Source organism: Grus americana, chromosome 18 (assembly GCF_028858705.1).
Source record: "Grus americana isolate bGruAme1 chromosome 18, bGruAme1.mat, whole genome shotgun sequence".
NCBI lineage: Eukaryota > Metazoa > Chordata > Aves > Gruiformes > Gruidae > Grus > Grus americana.
The window spans coordinates 4,921,077-4,936,466 of NC_072869.1; the positions used below are offsets into that span (position 1 = coordinate 4,921,077).

At 42.2% G+C, this 15,390-nt stretch overlaps 1 protein-coding gene across 2 annotated transcripts in view; it reads right to left on the reverse strand.

Annotated features, from left to right (window-relative positions):
* RAB11FIP4 (RAB11 family interacting protein 4) overlaps nucleotides 1-15,390 on the reverse strand; it is a 129,380-nt gene that overhangs the window by 63,687 nt on the left and 50,303 nt on the right. For both annotated transcript variants that reach the window (XM_054846711.1, XM_054846712.1), the window contains exon 3: nucleotides 12,049-12,137. In XM_054846711.1, the coding sequence (XP_054702686.1) occupies nucleotides 12,049-12,137 (89 nt within the window). The remainder of the gene's footprint in view (nucleotides 1-12,048; nucleotides 12,138-15,390) is intronic.

Below are 15,390 nucleotides of genomic sequence, written 5' to 3' on the forward strand. Positions count from 1 at the left end.
AAGTTTTACTCAGTTTCATACTAGGCAACAGGTGAAAACTCTGAATTTACTGCACAAAACTCCCTTTTATAATTCCCCTGTAATATCTCACCATTGGCTTAGCAATGAGACAAACAGAAAGATTTTAAGTGAAGTTTCAAAATGCAGTGGAAATAGAAAACCAGTACTTTGAGTATGAATATACAACTCCACAGACACACAGACAGGAAAGGCCTCTTCCCCCCACTCCCAGAAAAAAGTTGCATTATTTTATGGGCAGGACTGACGTCACTGGGACAAAGCCTAGAGACTCCACAATAATGGACTTGGCATCCTCAGAATTTAACATTTATGGGTTGTTGCTGATAAGATCATCACAAAAAGGATGCAAATGACCTCTGATCATCTAGGTTTCTATTTTGTTATTATGCATAGATTAAAAAAAAACAAAACAAAAACCAAAGAAGGAACTCTTATTTTTCACTTTAGCCACAGGTTTCATATATGTCAGACCAAACTCCTCCTCCAAGTTTACTGATGAAAATTTAACCACAGTAAAGACTTATAATTCAATTAAGATTTCCAGATTTGGCCTAGAGGTTGTAGGATGCATGCGATCATTTGGGATAACTGGGAGATACTAGACAAAGTTAAACATTTGCAGAATATCCAATTCTCTGTAAGGAGCAGATGAACAAGACAAACTATCCTAATTACCTTTCAGACTTCTCCCAATTGGTTTTCCTTTAATCTCTCAAACTTTAACTTCCTTTTTGTGGCCTTAGATTTACTTTCCTCTGATTTTTGAGCATTCACCTCCCACTCCCTTTTTCCTTCATTCTTCACTGCGGTCCTTCTATGTACACACTTTAGATAAGTTGTCCTCTCTTGTACAAGGTACTGAGAGAAAATTCAGTTGAAAACACTGCAATAATTTTGAGCCAGCAGGCCAAATAGCAGCAGAAATTCCTAGAGAAAAAAGCCGATGAAACTGGTCTACGAAATATTCTGAGGAGTGCAACAAGAAGCCAGTAGAGCAAAGATCGCAAGAAATACACTGGTCTAAAATGCAGAGATTTATGGCAGAGACTCCCTTTTAAAGATCTAGATATGACAAACCATTTTAAGTTCTAAAACTTTAAAAGACAGAAGGGTTCCCTGGGGAAGGTGAGGCTGTAAGAGTTGAAAGGAGGCATATACAGAGGAAAAAAGTTCCTATTTTAACAGTCTTAAAAGCTTACACGGTGGGGAAAAAAACCTCAGCAGGAACACAGGCTCACTTCTTTCTTGCTCTTAGGTTGATTTTCACCATCTAATAATCTGACCAACAGTTCTTCGTGGTTCCTAAACACCCCTCTCCATTCTGGACAGGTTCCCATCCTCCATGCACTAGACTGTACATGAGTAAAATATGCCTTAGGGCATTGTAACCATATGGTCCATCTCCTGATGAAAGACACATGCCCTACTTACCCCAACAAATCTTCCTCAATGACATTAGCCTTCAAGGACACAGTAATGAAAAAATCATTGGAGCAACAAACAGCAATAATTTTTTCAACATACACATGCCAGTAATAAATGCAGAACAGTTACCGATACAGGAAACTTCTAGTGGAGAATATACAAAAATACTTGAGGTTCTGTCTATTGCTCTGTCTGTGACCAAAACAAGCCAAACATATCCTCTCTGCTGCTGGAAGAAGGTGGTAGCATATTCAGCATGTGTAAGTTGGCAAATTCCCCCTATTTTAAATAAGGTGTTATGAATAAATTTCTATTATGGGCAAGAAAGTTTACCTAAGTATTGCACTATTTATTAAAATGGCTTGTCAAAGCTCTACAATATATTTACACCATATTTATGTATTTTCAATGTATCTATCAAACAGTGCAGAGCCTGCAAACTTTCTCTCCTCCAGTCATTTTCCTGCTTTGGCTCTACGTGGTGCTGTACAAACACATGCTGAGAAAGCCCTTGCCCCAAACAATATGCTGAGTGACAGAGACTTATGTAGAAAGGCAACAAACGAACAGGATTCAAACGAGGGATGTCTCCTTGCAGGCTCTCAGGCTCCACAGCTAAGAACAAAGTCTCTTGCAAAGCCAAATTGTTTGTTATCACAGTCCTATTACCACAGGCTGGGAAAAGCTCCAGGGAATCACCCTTTTTGATACGCCTTTCTTACCTTACTATGTCTACTTTATGCGTTCCCTTTCCAAACACTTCCTAGTCATGGTGGTTTGAGACTAGGCTGCCAGGTTCATACTGTCAGCACAAAACGCTCATCAGCATTTGCGTCAACTCTCTATCAACATTGCCATGGCTACATTATTATTCCAATTTAACCTTCCTAGCAGCTTATCATAATGCCAAGTACCAAAACAAGTCTGGGATCCAGTGTACACCTCCACCTAAACAGGCTACTCTATCTCATGGCCTATTCCCCAACTGATACTATGTCAACTGGGTACTTACAGCCTGGGTAAAAAGGTGAGCCAAATAGCAAAACTGCTAATTAACAAGGTCTCTCAGGGGCCTAATTTATCTTGCCTGGATTTCTGTAAACTTAGAAAATGTAACAGTTGACAGTTTCTTTCCTATTTCTCATCTGTTCAGACCATAGCTCTTGGAGCAGGGACTGTTTCACTGCTGCTAAACACTGCCCGGCCAGCGGCAGTCCCCAGACCCGCTGGCACTGCCCCACCAGTGTGCACACAGCTCCGAAACCGGTCCAGGCTCTGCAAGGACCGCGTCCAACGGAAAGAAATGATGTCTCTATTCCATCGAGCTTAGGACGAACTTCAGCAGCCTCTTCTTAGCATGCAGTCACTCAACAGAAGCTGCATTTATCCGCATCCTTATTTTAGACAGGGTCTCTGTGTCCCTGATTAAAAGAAGGTCAAATAGCCCATATCTCTTTTCAATTTTTAATCGCAATTTCATGCTGTTATTTCAGCTGCTTGAGGTGGTGTAGCACAAATCCCTCAGGAGTAATTCCTAGATAGTCTCTTGTAGGCTGCCCTACTTTTTCTTCCTGTTCAGTTACAAATTGCTTATCACAGCCCAGATGTGTGACAGTTCTGGAAAAGCCTGCCTCCACCCAGACAAATACATTCTCCACTGCAGTGTGGAAAAAAATAAAATTTAAAAAAAAAAAAAAATCACATTTTGATTCTTCTCCAGCTTCTAGAATAAACAAGATAATCAAGATCTAAATTTTAGCTCTGTGAGCCCAGCTGAGTACGATGGTTTCAATTTAAACAGTTCTGTAGACTCCCACAGAGGATAGCGCCACAGTCCCCGCAGTCTCCCACAGCAGGAGGCAGGTCTCAGTGCTGCCGGGAAAACCTGGTGGGGGAAACGCTCAGATGGGTAGGCCAAATTCCACCCGGTTTTGCAGAGATTTTGGACATTGCAAGTGCTGGGTGTGAAACGCGAGAAGTAGGAACTGGGAAAGGAGTCTAAAGCTTTCATAACTAAGAAAACTATTGGGCAATTTCATAAACTGCATGAGTCATTTTGGTGGCAATTCTCGAGGCTTCTGAAATCACATATTTGAACCCTAAAGTATTATAGGCAGTATAGCGGCAGTTATGTGACAGAAATGAATGCTGTAAGAATTTACCTGTGGAGGAATTTTTTTATGTAAGTGGAAAAATTCCTAGCAATATGTGCAGCTCTTGTTTTGAAAATTGAGAGAAGCTGCCTCCAAAAAAAAAAAAAATACACTGCTCTCAGTTTGGTCAGAGAGGCTAGAAGGCAGAAAAGAAGCAGTCAAATCCTTTTTGTTTGCTTGTGCAATGCGGGATTTCGCTGGTTTTGTTTAGCTAGAACATCTCTTTGTTGGTTGACTTTCTTTCTACAGTTCATAATAATCTGGAATCTTGGCTTTATCAACCAGCTTTTACAGGTCTACAGAGAACTTTTTTCTAATGAAAAACAAAAGGATAAAACTACTTAAACCAATGCTTTTTACTAAAAAAAAAAAAAAAAAAAAATAAATCCTGTATTTCTATTTCACAGCCTTCCCACTGAAAATATTGTAAGAACACCACTCTATGGCCCAAAATCTTCCATAAACGCAGCACAAATATCCCTGAGCAGCAAGGAGAAAATATATGAAGCTGAATAGGAAATAAAAAAAATAGAAAAAAAAAGTTTCAAGTTTATGAACTGGAGGACAAAGATATCCTTATCTTGTCATACAAGTGTCAAGAAACCCACCAAACTCTACATGCACTGCCTCTTACTTGGCTACTTTTATTACAGATATTTTGGTATTCCCCAAAGGCCATATATCAGAGTCAAGACTCATTCACCACCCTCTGACCGAGCAGTTGTATTTCTTTCATGGGAGTACAGCACACAGTGAGTGCTGTCATAATATTTCTTTTGCTTACGTTGTTAATAATGCTGTACTCAAGACACACCACAAATTAAAGTGGACAGATTTTCAGTACAGCAAAAAAAAGGCAAAAAGGACTAAACCACAGAGCCATACTTACGTGAAGGATTACATCAATAGGCATGTGACTTCCTTGATAGAAAGAGACCAACTTTTAGCTTTCAGTCATTTCACAGCCTCTACTCACAGACTGAGCCACAGCCTAAATTGGTTTATCCATAGAGACACAAAGGACGGGAGGAATATTTTGCCATGGCAACTGACAATTCCAGAAAAAACACCCCCAAAACTGTGTTCAGTCAGAAAATCAGTGGATTAAAAGCTCGAAAATAATTCCTCAGAAAGAAAAAATAGGGATGAGACAGAAAATGTCTATTAAACACAAGTTCTGTCAAAGAGATAGGTGACAGGTTTTCAAATGGTAAAGCTTTTGAATGCTATACAAAACCCTGCCTGGGCCACAGAACAGAAATAAATACTCAAAAAAGAGTCATAGGTAACAAATATAAGTGCATGAGGTTACTTTCCTATAGATACCTGGAACAACACTACAGCTGGAACTTCATCTCTGTCATCAAGTCACAGCAAGGATGGCTTGAACCAGGCAGTCACAGTTCCACCTGTTTCAAACCACTCAGCCAAATATAGCCCTAAGAAATGGTAAATTTTGACTCAGACAAGTCCCTGTGGGAAGTGAATCATGTTTGGTTCCCTCGTTGATTTAAGCTTCTAAGCCAGTAGTTTGCAAGCAAGAGCAGGTGCTTAACATTTAAACTGGCTAACTGGCAGAATTTGTGCAAAACCACTGACATACACATATTCAGCCCAGGTTCCCAACCCCAAAAAGAGGGTGCTATCTGAATAAACACTGAAATACTCTATTCTAGGGGCTATGGAAACTCAAGCAACATCTCTACCAGGTCTCCCCCCAGCCCTGGGCAGTCTCCTACTGGCCTCAGATAGCGGGATTGCATTTGGAGGGAGCAAAGCCCATCTACTGGGGTGTTGTGGCAAGAACCGGGTGGGAAAACATTTCTGCCAGCCTGGGAGCTCTTAGATCTCAAAATACTTTCTTGGTCCAGCTCAGGATGAGAAGGTCAAAACCTTGGATTTTTCTCAAAAGAAAATCCAAAACACATTTTGAGAAAGGGAAGAAACACTTTTTGACTGGGCCAGAGTGTTTCACTTCTTTTGTATTATTTTATGTGAATTTTACACAACATTCAAGCAAAAATAAGTCAGGGGAAAAAGTCATTTCCCCTTTTAAAATGTCAGCTTGTGATGCTCCACGAAATCAAAAATTCAAACTGGTTTTTAAAAAGAAAATACTGCTTAATCTCTTTTATGGCTGTTTTTGGAGGAGTCAGCATTTATTTTGTTGGAAGATGCCTACCTTGCCCCAAGTGCAAAACTGTTCTTTCTCTGTACAGCAGTTCTTCAGGGCAGCATTTCATAATCAGTTTGAGCAGCCAGAGAGGTACATTATTTTTATGCAGGCGTTTTGTACCAAGGACACTTATTTTTGCATGTATGCAACAAACATAAAAAATATAATTCAGAATATTGCCAGGTGAAAGCAGGCAATTTCCATGTAAATTAGTCCCAAATGGGGGCACACTGTGCTCTTCATTGCTCTTGGTAATTGTTCACCGGGGGCTTCTCGGCAGTTGTAGTTAAAGTTGCTTTCTATTGCTTGGAAAAAATAGGAAAAAATTAATTGCTGAGAATGTTGCCCTTAGAGGTTAAAATAGACTCATCAGTGCAGACAGTGTGTTGCCTATGTGTAATCCTGCCTAGCCCTATGTAGGAACACAGACCTTTTTCTCTCTGTAACCGCATGGCTGTGCTTTATCAAGCTTTTCCTCCCCTGCCCTCCAGCAAGGGATTCAGGCAGTGAGCACCTCAGGAACAACCCAAGGTGTTGACCGAACTCCTGCCAGGGTCTGAGAAGTCTTTCTCCTGATTTCAGCAGGGGCTGGGATCAGTCCCTAGGCTGGGCCTCCCAAAAGGCCATCCCTGGAGATGTTGAACATACTCATTTCCCAGGGGATGCAGCAGAAGCTGAGTGGAAGTAGAATCTGGCAGATTTAGGAGGACCAAATACGAAACAGACTTCTAGATTAGACCAGGGAAACCAGGGAACCTTCTGCTTCCTTTGGCATAGCCAAGAGAGAGGCGTGATCCAGAACATTCCCCAGTTGAAGTACTGGGAGACATGCACGTTCCAGGTTTTGACTACTGCAGGAATGAAGAGGCTGCATAGCCTCTCTCCCAGCTTCTTGAGGAAAGACATTAGGATGAGCTACTCATAATCACAACACAGGTCCCACTGTGACAGCAGGACAGAAGAGCCCACCACCAGCTTGGTAAGGGAAGCAGTTTGCAAACATGCACTGTGCTGATCGCTGTGTAGCATAAACACCCCAAGAGTCTCAAGCACAGGGAGGGAAGCCTTCACACGTGAGGCAGACACCGAGCATCTGTGGGGTTGAAAACACAATGAGAGCCAAGAATGAGAGTGTGGGTGGTAGAAAAAACTGGAGACTGATAACAAACAGAAGAAAAAAAAGCTTCAATTTGCTGTGTTTAATATTGCTTCTCCTCACCGCACAGGCTTGTTTTTTATTTTTGCTATCGATTGGAAAGGTATTTCCAACTTAATAACATCTTAGCTGCTTTGCCTCTGCTAAAATAGGAGTGTCTCTGCCAATGCTACCACAGAAGGCAGGAGGAAAGATGTATTTTTGCATTAACAGTTTGGCAACACCTGGGTTTAATGTTAGGAAAAACAGTATCAAGAAAACCCTCCTGACAAATGAGGTCAATGATTTTGCCCAAGAACACTGGCAACCCGATGGTCAAATGCTTCAAAATACAGCATACATGAGATGAAAAATAGAAAAAATTCTAGTTACAGACTCTCCAAAGTTTCCCCAGTAGATCTGACATCCTTCATTCAAACTTTGCTTCAGCTTCCAGAAGCAAGAGCTTTATTTAAGATGGGAGCAACAAGAAGAAGAGAACTGCAAGTTTGAGTCAATAAACTATTCAATACTTTCCTGGGCTTTGCTTTTCAATAAATAGCAAGAGCCAGCACAATCGGAGGTAGTAACTGCAATTCCAGGCTGACAAAGGAGACCTATGCAAATGGCCCTTCACCTTTGCTCAGTCCAGCTGTGTCTCAGACTGCTACGTTCTTCCACAGCCTAATGAAAACCCCGTTTGCATCACAGGCTTTTTCCAGTGCCAAAAGGCCCCTCTGTTCTGACACAGGTGTTAGCAGAGATCCTCAAGCAGCTAGTGGGGAACATTTTTTTTTCAAAAGCCAGTGGGGGACTCCTAATTGCTACTGAAAATATTTTCAAAGCAGCAGATCAGCTAGTAGTCCCAGCTCCATCCCAGAGGCAAACACAATTTATTTGTCATGTTTCAACAATTTTTCTGCTGTTCATACAGTGTAATTAATCACTTGGCAGGCAGGCAAACACACACAGGACTGAAAAGGCAGCTCATTCTTTGACATGCAGCAATCATCCTGTACCTCGTTAAGAGGCAGAATCACTGCCTTATTTACAGGTGAGAGCAGCAAAAAAATAGAAAGTAGCAACTCAATACAGTAACAATTAATAAGAAACAAACAGCCTTGTTTAAAACAAGGACCCTGTTATCATTGTATCTTACAGCATGCTCTTCCACTGGGTTTGCATGTACAGCATTTGGGACTCGATTTCAGATGAAAAGGCAATTTCTCACATGTGAAAATACATAGTCTGTCCCTTCATAAGCAGCTACTCAAATAGGCACCCTGCTACCTGGTGGTGAGAGGCTCTAAGATCTGTCATTCAATGTCCTTTCTGTCATCTATGTGGGTGACAGGCTCCCTTCAAATCCGAACGGCCAAAATAACGCCAGCTGAAGAACTGAAAAATCCAGCTCCTGTTGCTGATTCCCTTTTCCCCAAATGTAGGTGCTCAGACAGAAGAGCACCTAGACCCGGGTCACTGATTCTCAGAGCCTGCAATGCAAACCTTGGCCAGGGAGCTGCAGACGCAGCCAGCCTAATTCCCTCCAAGTCCCGTGGCTAGTGCTCCCAGCTGGCTAGGTGCCCGGGAAGGCCCCGAGCCAGCCATTCGGAAATACTAGACACAGGCACTTTGCTTTGTTTGAGCTGGCTGAATCTGGGTCTGGGTTTTCACATACATACTTCAGCTGTGGACTTTCTGTTGGTTACCATCTCCAAAAGGCTATCCAAGGGCTCTGAAGTGCTACCAGATGCTCGCCACAAAGCAAATCCTGCACACTGGACTAGGGAGACTCTTGTCTCCCTTCAAACTGGAGCCAAAACAACAGCTGAGGCCATAGCAGCAGACACCGTGAAAGGAATTCAGGATCGATAAATTGGCTTCTGGCAAATTCAGAGCATTTTTATTATCTCTCTAAAGGCTGTAAGAGACAGAAATTATACTAATAAACAGCACTTGACTGAAGCAGTGCCTGAAATGGAGCACGAACAGACCTTAACCAAATCAACAGCCTCTGAATTCATACACAGAGGGGGCAGGTTCATTTGCAGGTCCTGGAGCTGAGAGGCTTTACAACTGCTAACTCCTACCTTCAATCCCATCCTCCTAAGTTTCTTTGGACCAGCTTTCTCTGTATGTGCTAACATACTCTTTGCAGCCTGATTCAATGCTGATGGAAGTTAGTGGGAGATTTCCCACTGATCCGAGAGTCCTGGAGTAACCAAGTCCTGCTATTTGCTTTCTGCATATCACACCTTAATAGACTTGAGCTCAAAGGAAGAGCTCTCTATCCACCTGAAATATCACCGACACAGCCTCTCATTATACACCATTAGAAACCCTCCATGGAATGGTCTTTGCATTTTAAATTTCAATAGGATTTTTTTCTCCTTTCTGGACAAAGTTTTTAGACACTAAAAGCTTGTCAGCTTTCGTTCTTGTTTACAATGAAGGAAAAGAAAAAGTAAAAGCAGAACATTTACAAAATGTCAAATGAAGTACCCCAAGCTCATGGTATCAGGGGATTTTATGTATCAATTTAAATTAATTGCATCCAGTTGGTTGCAATTAAAGGCTGGAGGCTTGGCAGTTTCTTCTTCTCCATTTGACTCTATATACATAAACAGCAGGATCAGTTCAGCACCATACTGTGGCTCCTGCCACTTCATCCCACTTCTTGGCATTACCTTCACCTCTTCAGATTTCTCCTTTGGGCTTTGGAAAGCTACAATACAGGGAGCGGGCACTTGGGAGGGGAAGCAAAAGTAGGGGACAGGGAAAATAACATGTGACAAGGATAAATCTCCTCTTCCTCTCAAATCTCATTGTGAATACAGAGACAGCATAACAACGAACCAGCTCAGTACCTGCCTTTGTGTAAGTACAACCCCTTGGGTGGAATAAAAAAAGAGATGCATTCCCTTTTAAAATATCTATTTGTGCCGTCACAGCAGATGTATCCTTCTGCTGCCGGAGAATTTGACTACACTTGAGAATTAGACATGCAAAAGGTATACTGGGATGAAAATCAGATTAGACAGGCAACTACCATTTGCGCCATTGGGAGCTGCCCATAAACTTGACTACATCACCAGGAATTTGCACTCAAGAAGGTCTGGGAGATGCAAGGAGAGCTTGAATGTTTTTGGTACACGCTTCTTTGGGAACAGGGAACAAATCTCATCAATGCTGATAACCTCAAATCCACCTAGGCCTCAGTTCTCCTCTGTTGCATCAGATTTAAAACTCCAACTTTCTGTTACGGCAGAGGATCCTTAAAGCAAGTGCCAGAACCTGTTCACAGCCTTTTCCCAGTCTTTAACTGACATCTAGCGAACAGTTTCTAAACTGCACCTGAAAGACCCAGACAGTGTAGATGAAACGATCCCCTCCAGAGGGCAGCTGTGCAGAGGTGGTGTGGGATAAGCGTACGGTGTACAACAAGGTGCACTGTTTCCTGTCCTCTCCTTACCACGATAGCTCATCTGCCCTTTGGGCAGGTGGGGAAGAACCTGGTTCTGCTCAGAGGCTGCACAAGTACTGCATCAGCCCAATTAAAGTGGGCTGCTGGACTCTACTGCAACAGTGCCGCCCACTGCAGGGACCATACAGGGTGGCTGGTGTACCTCAGAAGTCCTACCCAGGACTGATCAGCAAGGCTTCCACCATAGCACGGCCAGATCAACTCCTTCTGAATAGGAAGGTCACCTTTTGCCCCGTTCCTCTCCCAGAGACATAAATCTAGAACTCGTCAGCTACTAACAGGATTAGAAACTGCAACTCCCACTCTAAAGCTGTCCTGGTGACAGGTGGCAGGAGTGGTGTAGTTTGTAGCCATCTCACAGTTTGTCTTCAAGCATACTCCACAGCACATCTTTGGGTGACAGCAGATGTGAAATCCCTGAGGAATAAAGACCCAGTGACCATGCCGTCTGCCTGCACAGCGTGTCGGAATCAGCTTGCAATGTCTGCATAGCAATGGGTGAACATCTAGTGTTTGCAGAGAGCCTGCTTTCCATTTTATAGCCTCTATCATCTATTGCAAAACTGGGAGCTTGGTTTATGATATCTCTTAAGGTAACCAAGCAACAGCATGGTGAGTATCTATGTCATCAGTTAGAAAAAAATAGGGTTTTAGAAACAAGCAGAGTGATGGTGGTGTCAGCCTGTCATTTTCATCAAGCAAAAAGAGTCAATAAGCCCAGACCACTCTTCCTTATGACCAAATTCTGCCCTCCTGTTTGCAGCTGTGGAGGGCTCCTTCCATCTTGTGACAGACATCTGCACCAAGTGGAAGGAAATGTCTCTATACTCTGTATGAACAATGGAAACCATTTTGTCTAACACCATGAAGCGCTGTAACACCAGCATGCTTATCACATGTCTTTCCTCAATACAGGAGTATTGCTCTCACACTTCATCACCTGGGAAGGTAAAATGCTTTCCCTAATGATTTCAGGATCACTTGTAGTCTCATAACACCATTGACGTGCAGTCCTTATCTGAATGTACAAGGCTAACTGTACCTTTAATCTTAAGAATTTACATGGGTGATGATTGAAACCAAAGTAAAATGAAGGAGAGACAAATAGATGCTTAAAGGAAACTTAACATTGCCCTGCTTTTTACACTGCGCAGACACTGTCAAATTAAGGATACAGATGCAGACCTTTAATGGTTTGAAAATACTCTATACCCACCAGCCAAAATACTACCAAGGTTACCAAAGGTGTATTGTTTCTGCTTCCCAACAGCTGTTGAGTCCCTGTTTATTATCTGCAGAAGGTCTCTGAGGACTTGTTCACCTACAAAGTTTGACTGATTTAATTAGATACAAATCAGTGTTTTCTACTTGTGTGGTGCCAGCAAGCTTGTATACGGTATCTCCCTTCACAGCCAAGTGAATACTGAGGCTTGTAAGAGCAACGCTATCCAAATCCTAAAAGCTCTCACACCAGCTGACAGCTACCCTGTGTTAAATGCAGCTTAAACCAGTGTGGAAGACTTGGTAACAGTCATGAATCTAGGAAAGAAGAGTCAACAGGCCAAGACAACAGCATTTACAATGATCCAACTACGCATCACTCCAGAGGCTTCCTCAGCCCACTAACATAAGACAGAATTCGTGCTTCTCTTACCTGGTAATAGTAATCAACATACTGTGGCTCATAGTGTCGAGGCTCAGAGTTTTCAGGAGACAGGACATCTTTTAGTAACTCTTCACAGCCTGGCAAACAGAAACGAGAGCAAATGGTCAGGCTGAGAGTTTACCTTCCCAGAGACTGCATGGACAATGGAGGAAGAAACACAGGTTTGTAGCTAATCTGTATGCGCATACCTTTGAAAGCTAGCTTTGGAATATGTTTAAATAGCTGTAACAAAGCTCTGCCTTATTCAGCATGTGGCACTTAAATAAGTGCAATTACACTAATGCTGACTCTCAGCATGGATACACTACACTGCAATGAAACTGAAAGGCGAACATTGGTAAACTATCCTATGGGATGGAACCCCACTGCTGACCCACCCAAAACTCTGAAGTCAAACACTGGATTTTCAGGCTTGGCATGAGCCTCTGGCTGTGGCACATTAGTGTCAGTGGAGCTGCTTCTGATTTTCTCTGGTCTAAGTGACAAAGGGGCAATACCTACATGTCACAAATTCCCCTCCAAACAGAGCTCGGTCACAGCGTACAGTGCTTGGCAAGCAAGCATGCATCTAGGCACTGCAACTGGAGATTTTCAGCTTCTGTGTTTGCTTTTGTTAACAATCACATTAACAGCTGGAAAAATCAATGTCTGGGTTTCCATCAGTCCTTCTCTCATCTGAAAACCTAAGACAAATATAGAAACACTGAAATCACCAAATGCCTCGTTCCCCATTAATTACCAATGACCACACTTGGCATGTTGAGCTGCAGAAGGCAGTAATATCAGGCCAGGTTATTTTAGAATAACCAGCTTACAGCCTTGGGCCTAAACTGTGTGAAATCTTCTCAGCATGTGTTGTACGCTATCTGTTGTGGTTTAACCTGGCAGGCAGCTAAAACAACCACACAGTAGTTTGCTCACTCCTCTTCCCCAGTGGGATGCTGGAGAGAATTGAAAAGAAAAAAGGTAAAACTCATGGGCTGAGATAAAGACAGTTTAATAGGACAGAAAAGGAAGACAATAATAATAGTGATAATAGAATATACAAAACAAGTAATGCACAGCACAATTGCTTACCACTCGGAACATGGGTTTATACTGTTAGTTGATCTCTCTTGTTTTTAAAATAAAGGAATAACATCTGTAGGGGTGAAGATACCTTGTGGTTATGGAGGGGAGTCCCTTACAAAGGAAATGAGTACTTAGCAGAAGAGGTGACCAGATGGAGGAAGCCTAATATGGGAGATCAGTATGTTGTCCCTGTCCTTCCCACACAGGCCTATGTCAGAGGCAGCACACAGTGGATGAAGCGACCATGAAGATCTCAGGAATGTCACATGGACAACAGGCTGCAGGACTTTTTTCCCTCTTCCAGCTTCTGCAGCAAAGTGAGATTCTCAAGTGGCACAGAATGGAGAACAAATTAAGCTATTAATCATACACTTTTGTGCATTTTTCACTTTGCTGGAGAAGTTAGCAGGCAAGAATGATGTGTTAGGGTCACTTCTTAAAGAGGAGCTCACCTGGGAATAACAATCCAAAAAAATAATTTACTGGCTGATAGAGGCAAGATGTTAAACTTGTTTGCCTAGAGAGGGTATCTTTCTACGTAACATGCCCTGCCTCTGACTCTCAGATTTCCCATGCAGCCATGATCCTTTTCTTTCTCTTGGTTTTATCATTAAGTGTGTCAGCCTGTGCTTGACTGAGGTTATTCTCTAGTCCTCTTACAGAGGTGAATTTAATTTACTGTTTGTACCTTTTGACATTAATAACCAAAGCTTATTACTCAGTCTGCCTTATGCCAGCACCCAGTGTGAGAGTCTCTACACATATGAACCCCTTACTTTGCTAAAAGGTCTCTGCATGATATGGAGCACCTACTCATTAAAGTGAGTTATCTCCAGCAAAAAGGAAAATAAATGCCAAGTGGTACACAGTAATGGATGTAGATTAGTGTAATGAAGGAGATGCGTTTGCGCAGTTCTAAAAATTCCCAACAATAACATCTTCAGCCATAATTTCAAGCCTTATTTTTCTAATTCACTTGTACCAACAACAGTGCTTCTAGCTAGAGACCTCTAAGCAGTCAATCCTCATTTAACCCTGTTAGGTGAGAAGTTATTACTTCCCCCAACTTTTTTTTTTGGTGAGGAAAAGTCACAAAGACTGTGGGTTTTCATAAAAGTATTTAACTGCCCAAAACAAGGGGAGTCAGAAAACTTTCTGCCTTGCCTCCGTTCAAAATGCCAGCCAGACTGGTCTGTTAGAGCTAGAGTCACGAATAGCTCCCAGATCTCCAGGGTCTCAAATCTAGAGTTTAGATGCAGGGTCTTCCATGTCCCCTCTTTGCTGTTCAGTTCTTGCCTAAGATTATTCCTGATCACATTCTTTCATATTCCTTGTCTATTAAGACAGATCCCTTCATGATAGCCCTTGGCCATTTAAATTCATAGGCTTGAATTTATTCAGTAAAAACAATGGGGAGAAAAGCATTGCCTCCTTTGTACCTAACCTACTCGGGGCAGTCCTTACCGCTTCTTCATGAGAGCCACCTGGCATAGGTTTTTATGTCCTGATCCAGAACCACAGAAACTGATCAAGCATTTGACCCATTTCCAAAACATCACCAGGCATTTAATCCAATTTGTTTACCTAGCTGCATGGCTTAAAATGGCAAACAAAGCCAAATCTTGCTTTTAATGAAGTCATAGGCCATGTTTCCATTGGCACTGAGACTCAGGATGTAGGTTCATCTGAGAATATCTCCTTCTGCAAAGGTGAGACTTTTTGGTGAGAAGATGTTTGAGAGTGTGGCAATCAGCGTTCCCTGGCGGAAACGTTTGCTTAGCATGCAAGCTGGCATGACAGCTTGGATCTCTTCATCCTGCTGGGAAGATTTGCATGTTAGTATACTCCATAAAAAAAGGGGAAGAAAAGAAGGAAATGCTGAGAGGCCATTTTTCTCTGAGATTACTAAAACACATCATTGCTACCTTGCAGATACTCAAACCTGTTCCGACATCGATCAAATCAATGGAAAGATGTCCACTGACTTCAAGAATCTTAGGATCATGCCACTGGTTTTATTCTTGCTAAGAAATGCATTTAAAGAATAAATTCTCTATTGCTCTTTTCACCTGTCAAGACACAAATCAAAATCTCTTCACTCTGGAGGACTGTGGTGCTGGTCTTTTCTTTGGGCCACCCCATATCACCAGGAAGGTGGGTTTTGGCATACTGTCAGGAAATGCATCAACTTTCTCGCTCGGTGTTTTTCTGCAACAGTGCTAATATATCTCACCTCTTGCTTTCCTTATCTAAATGATA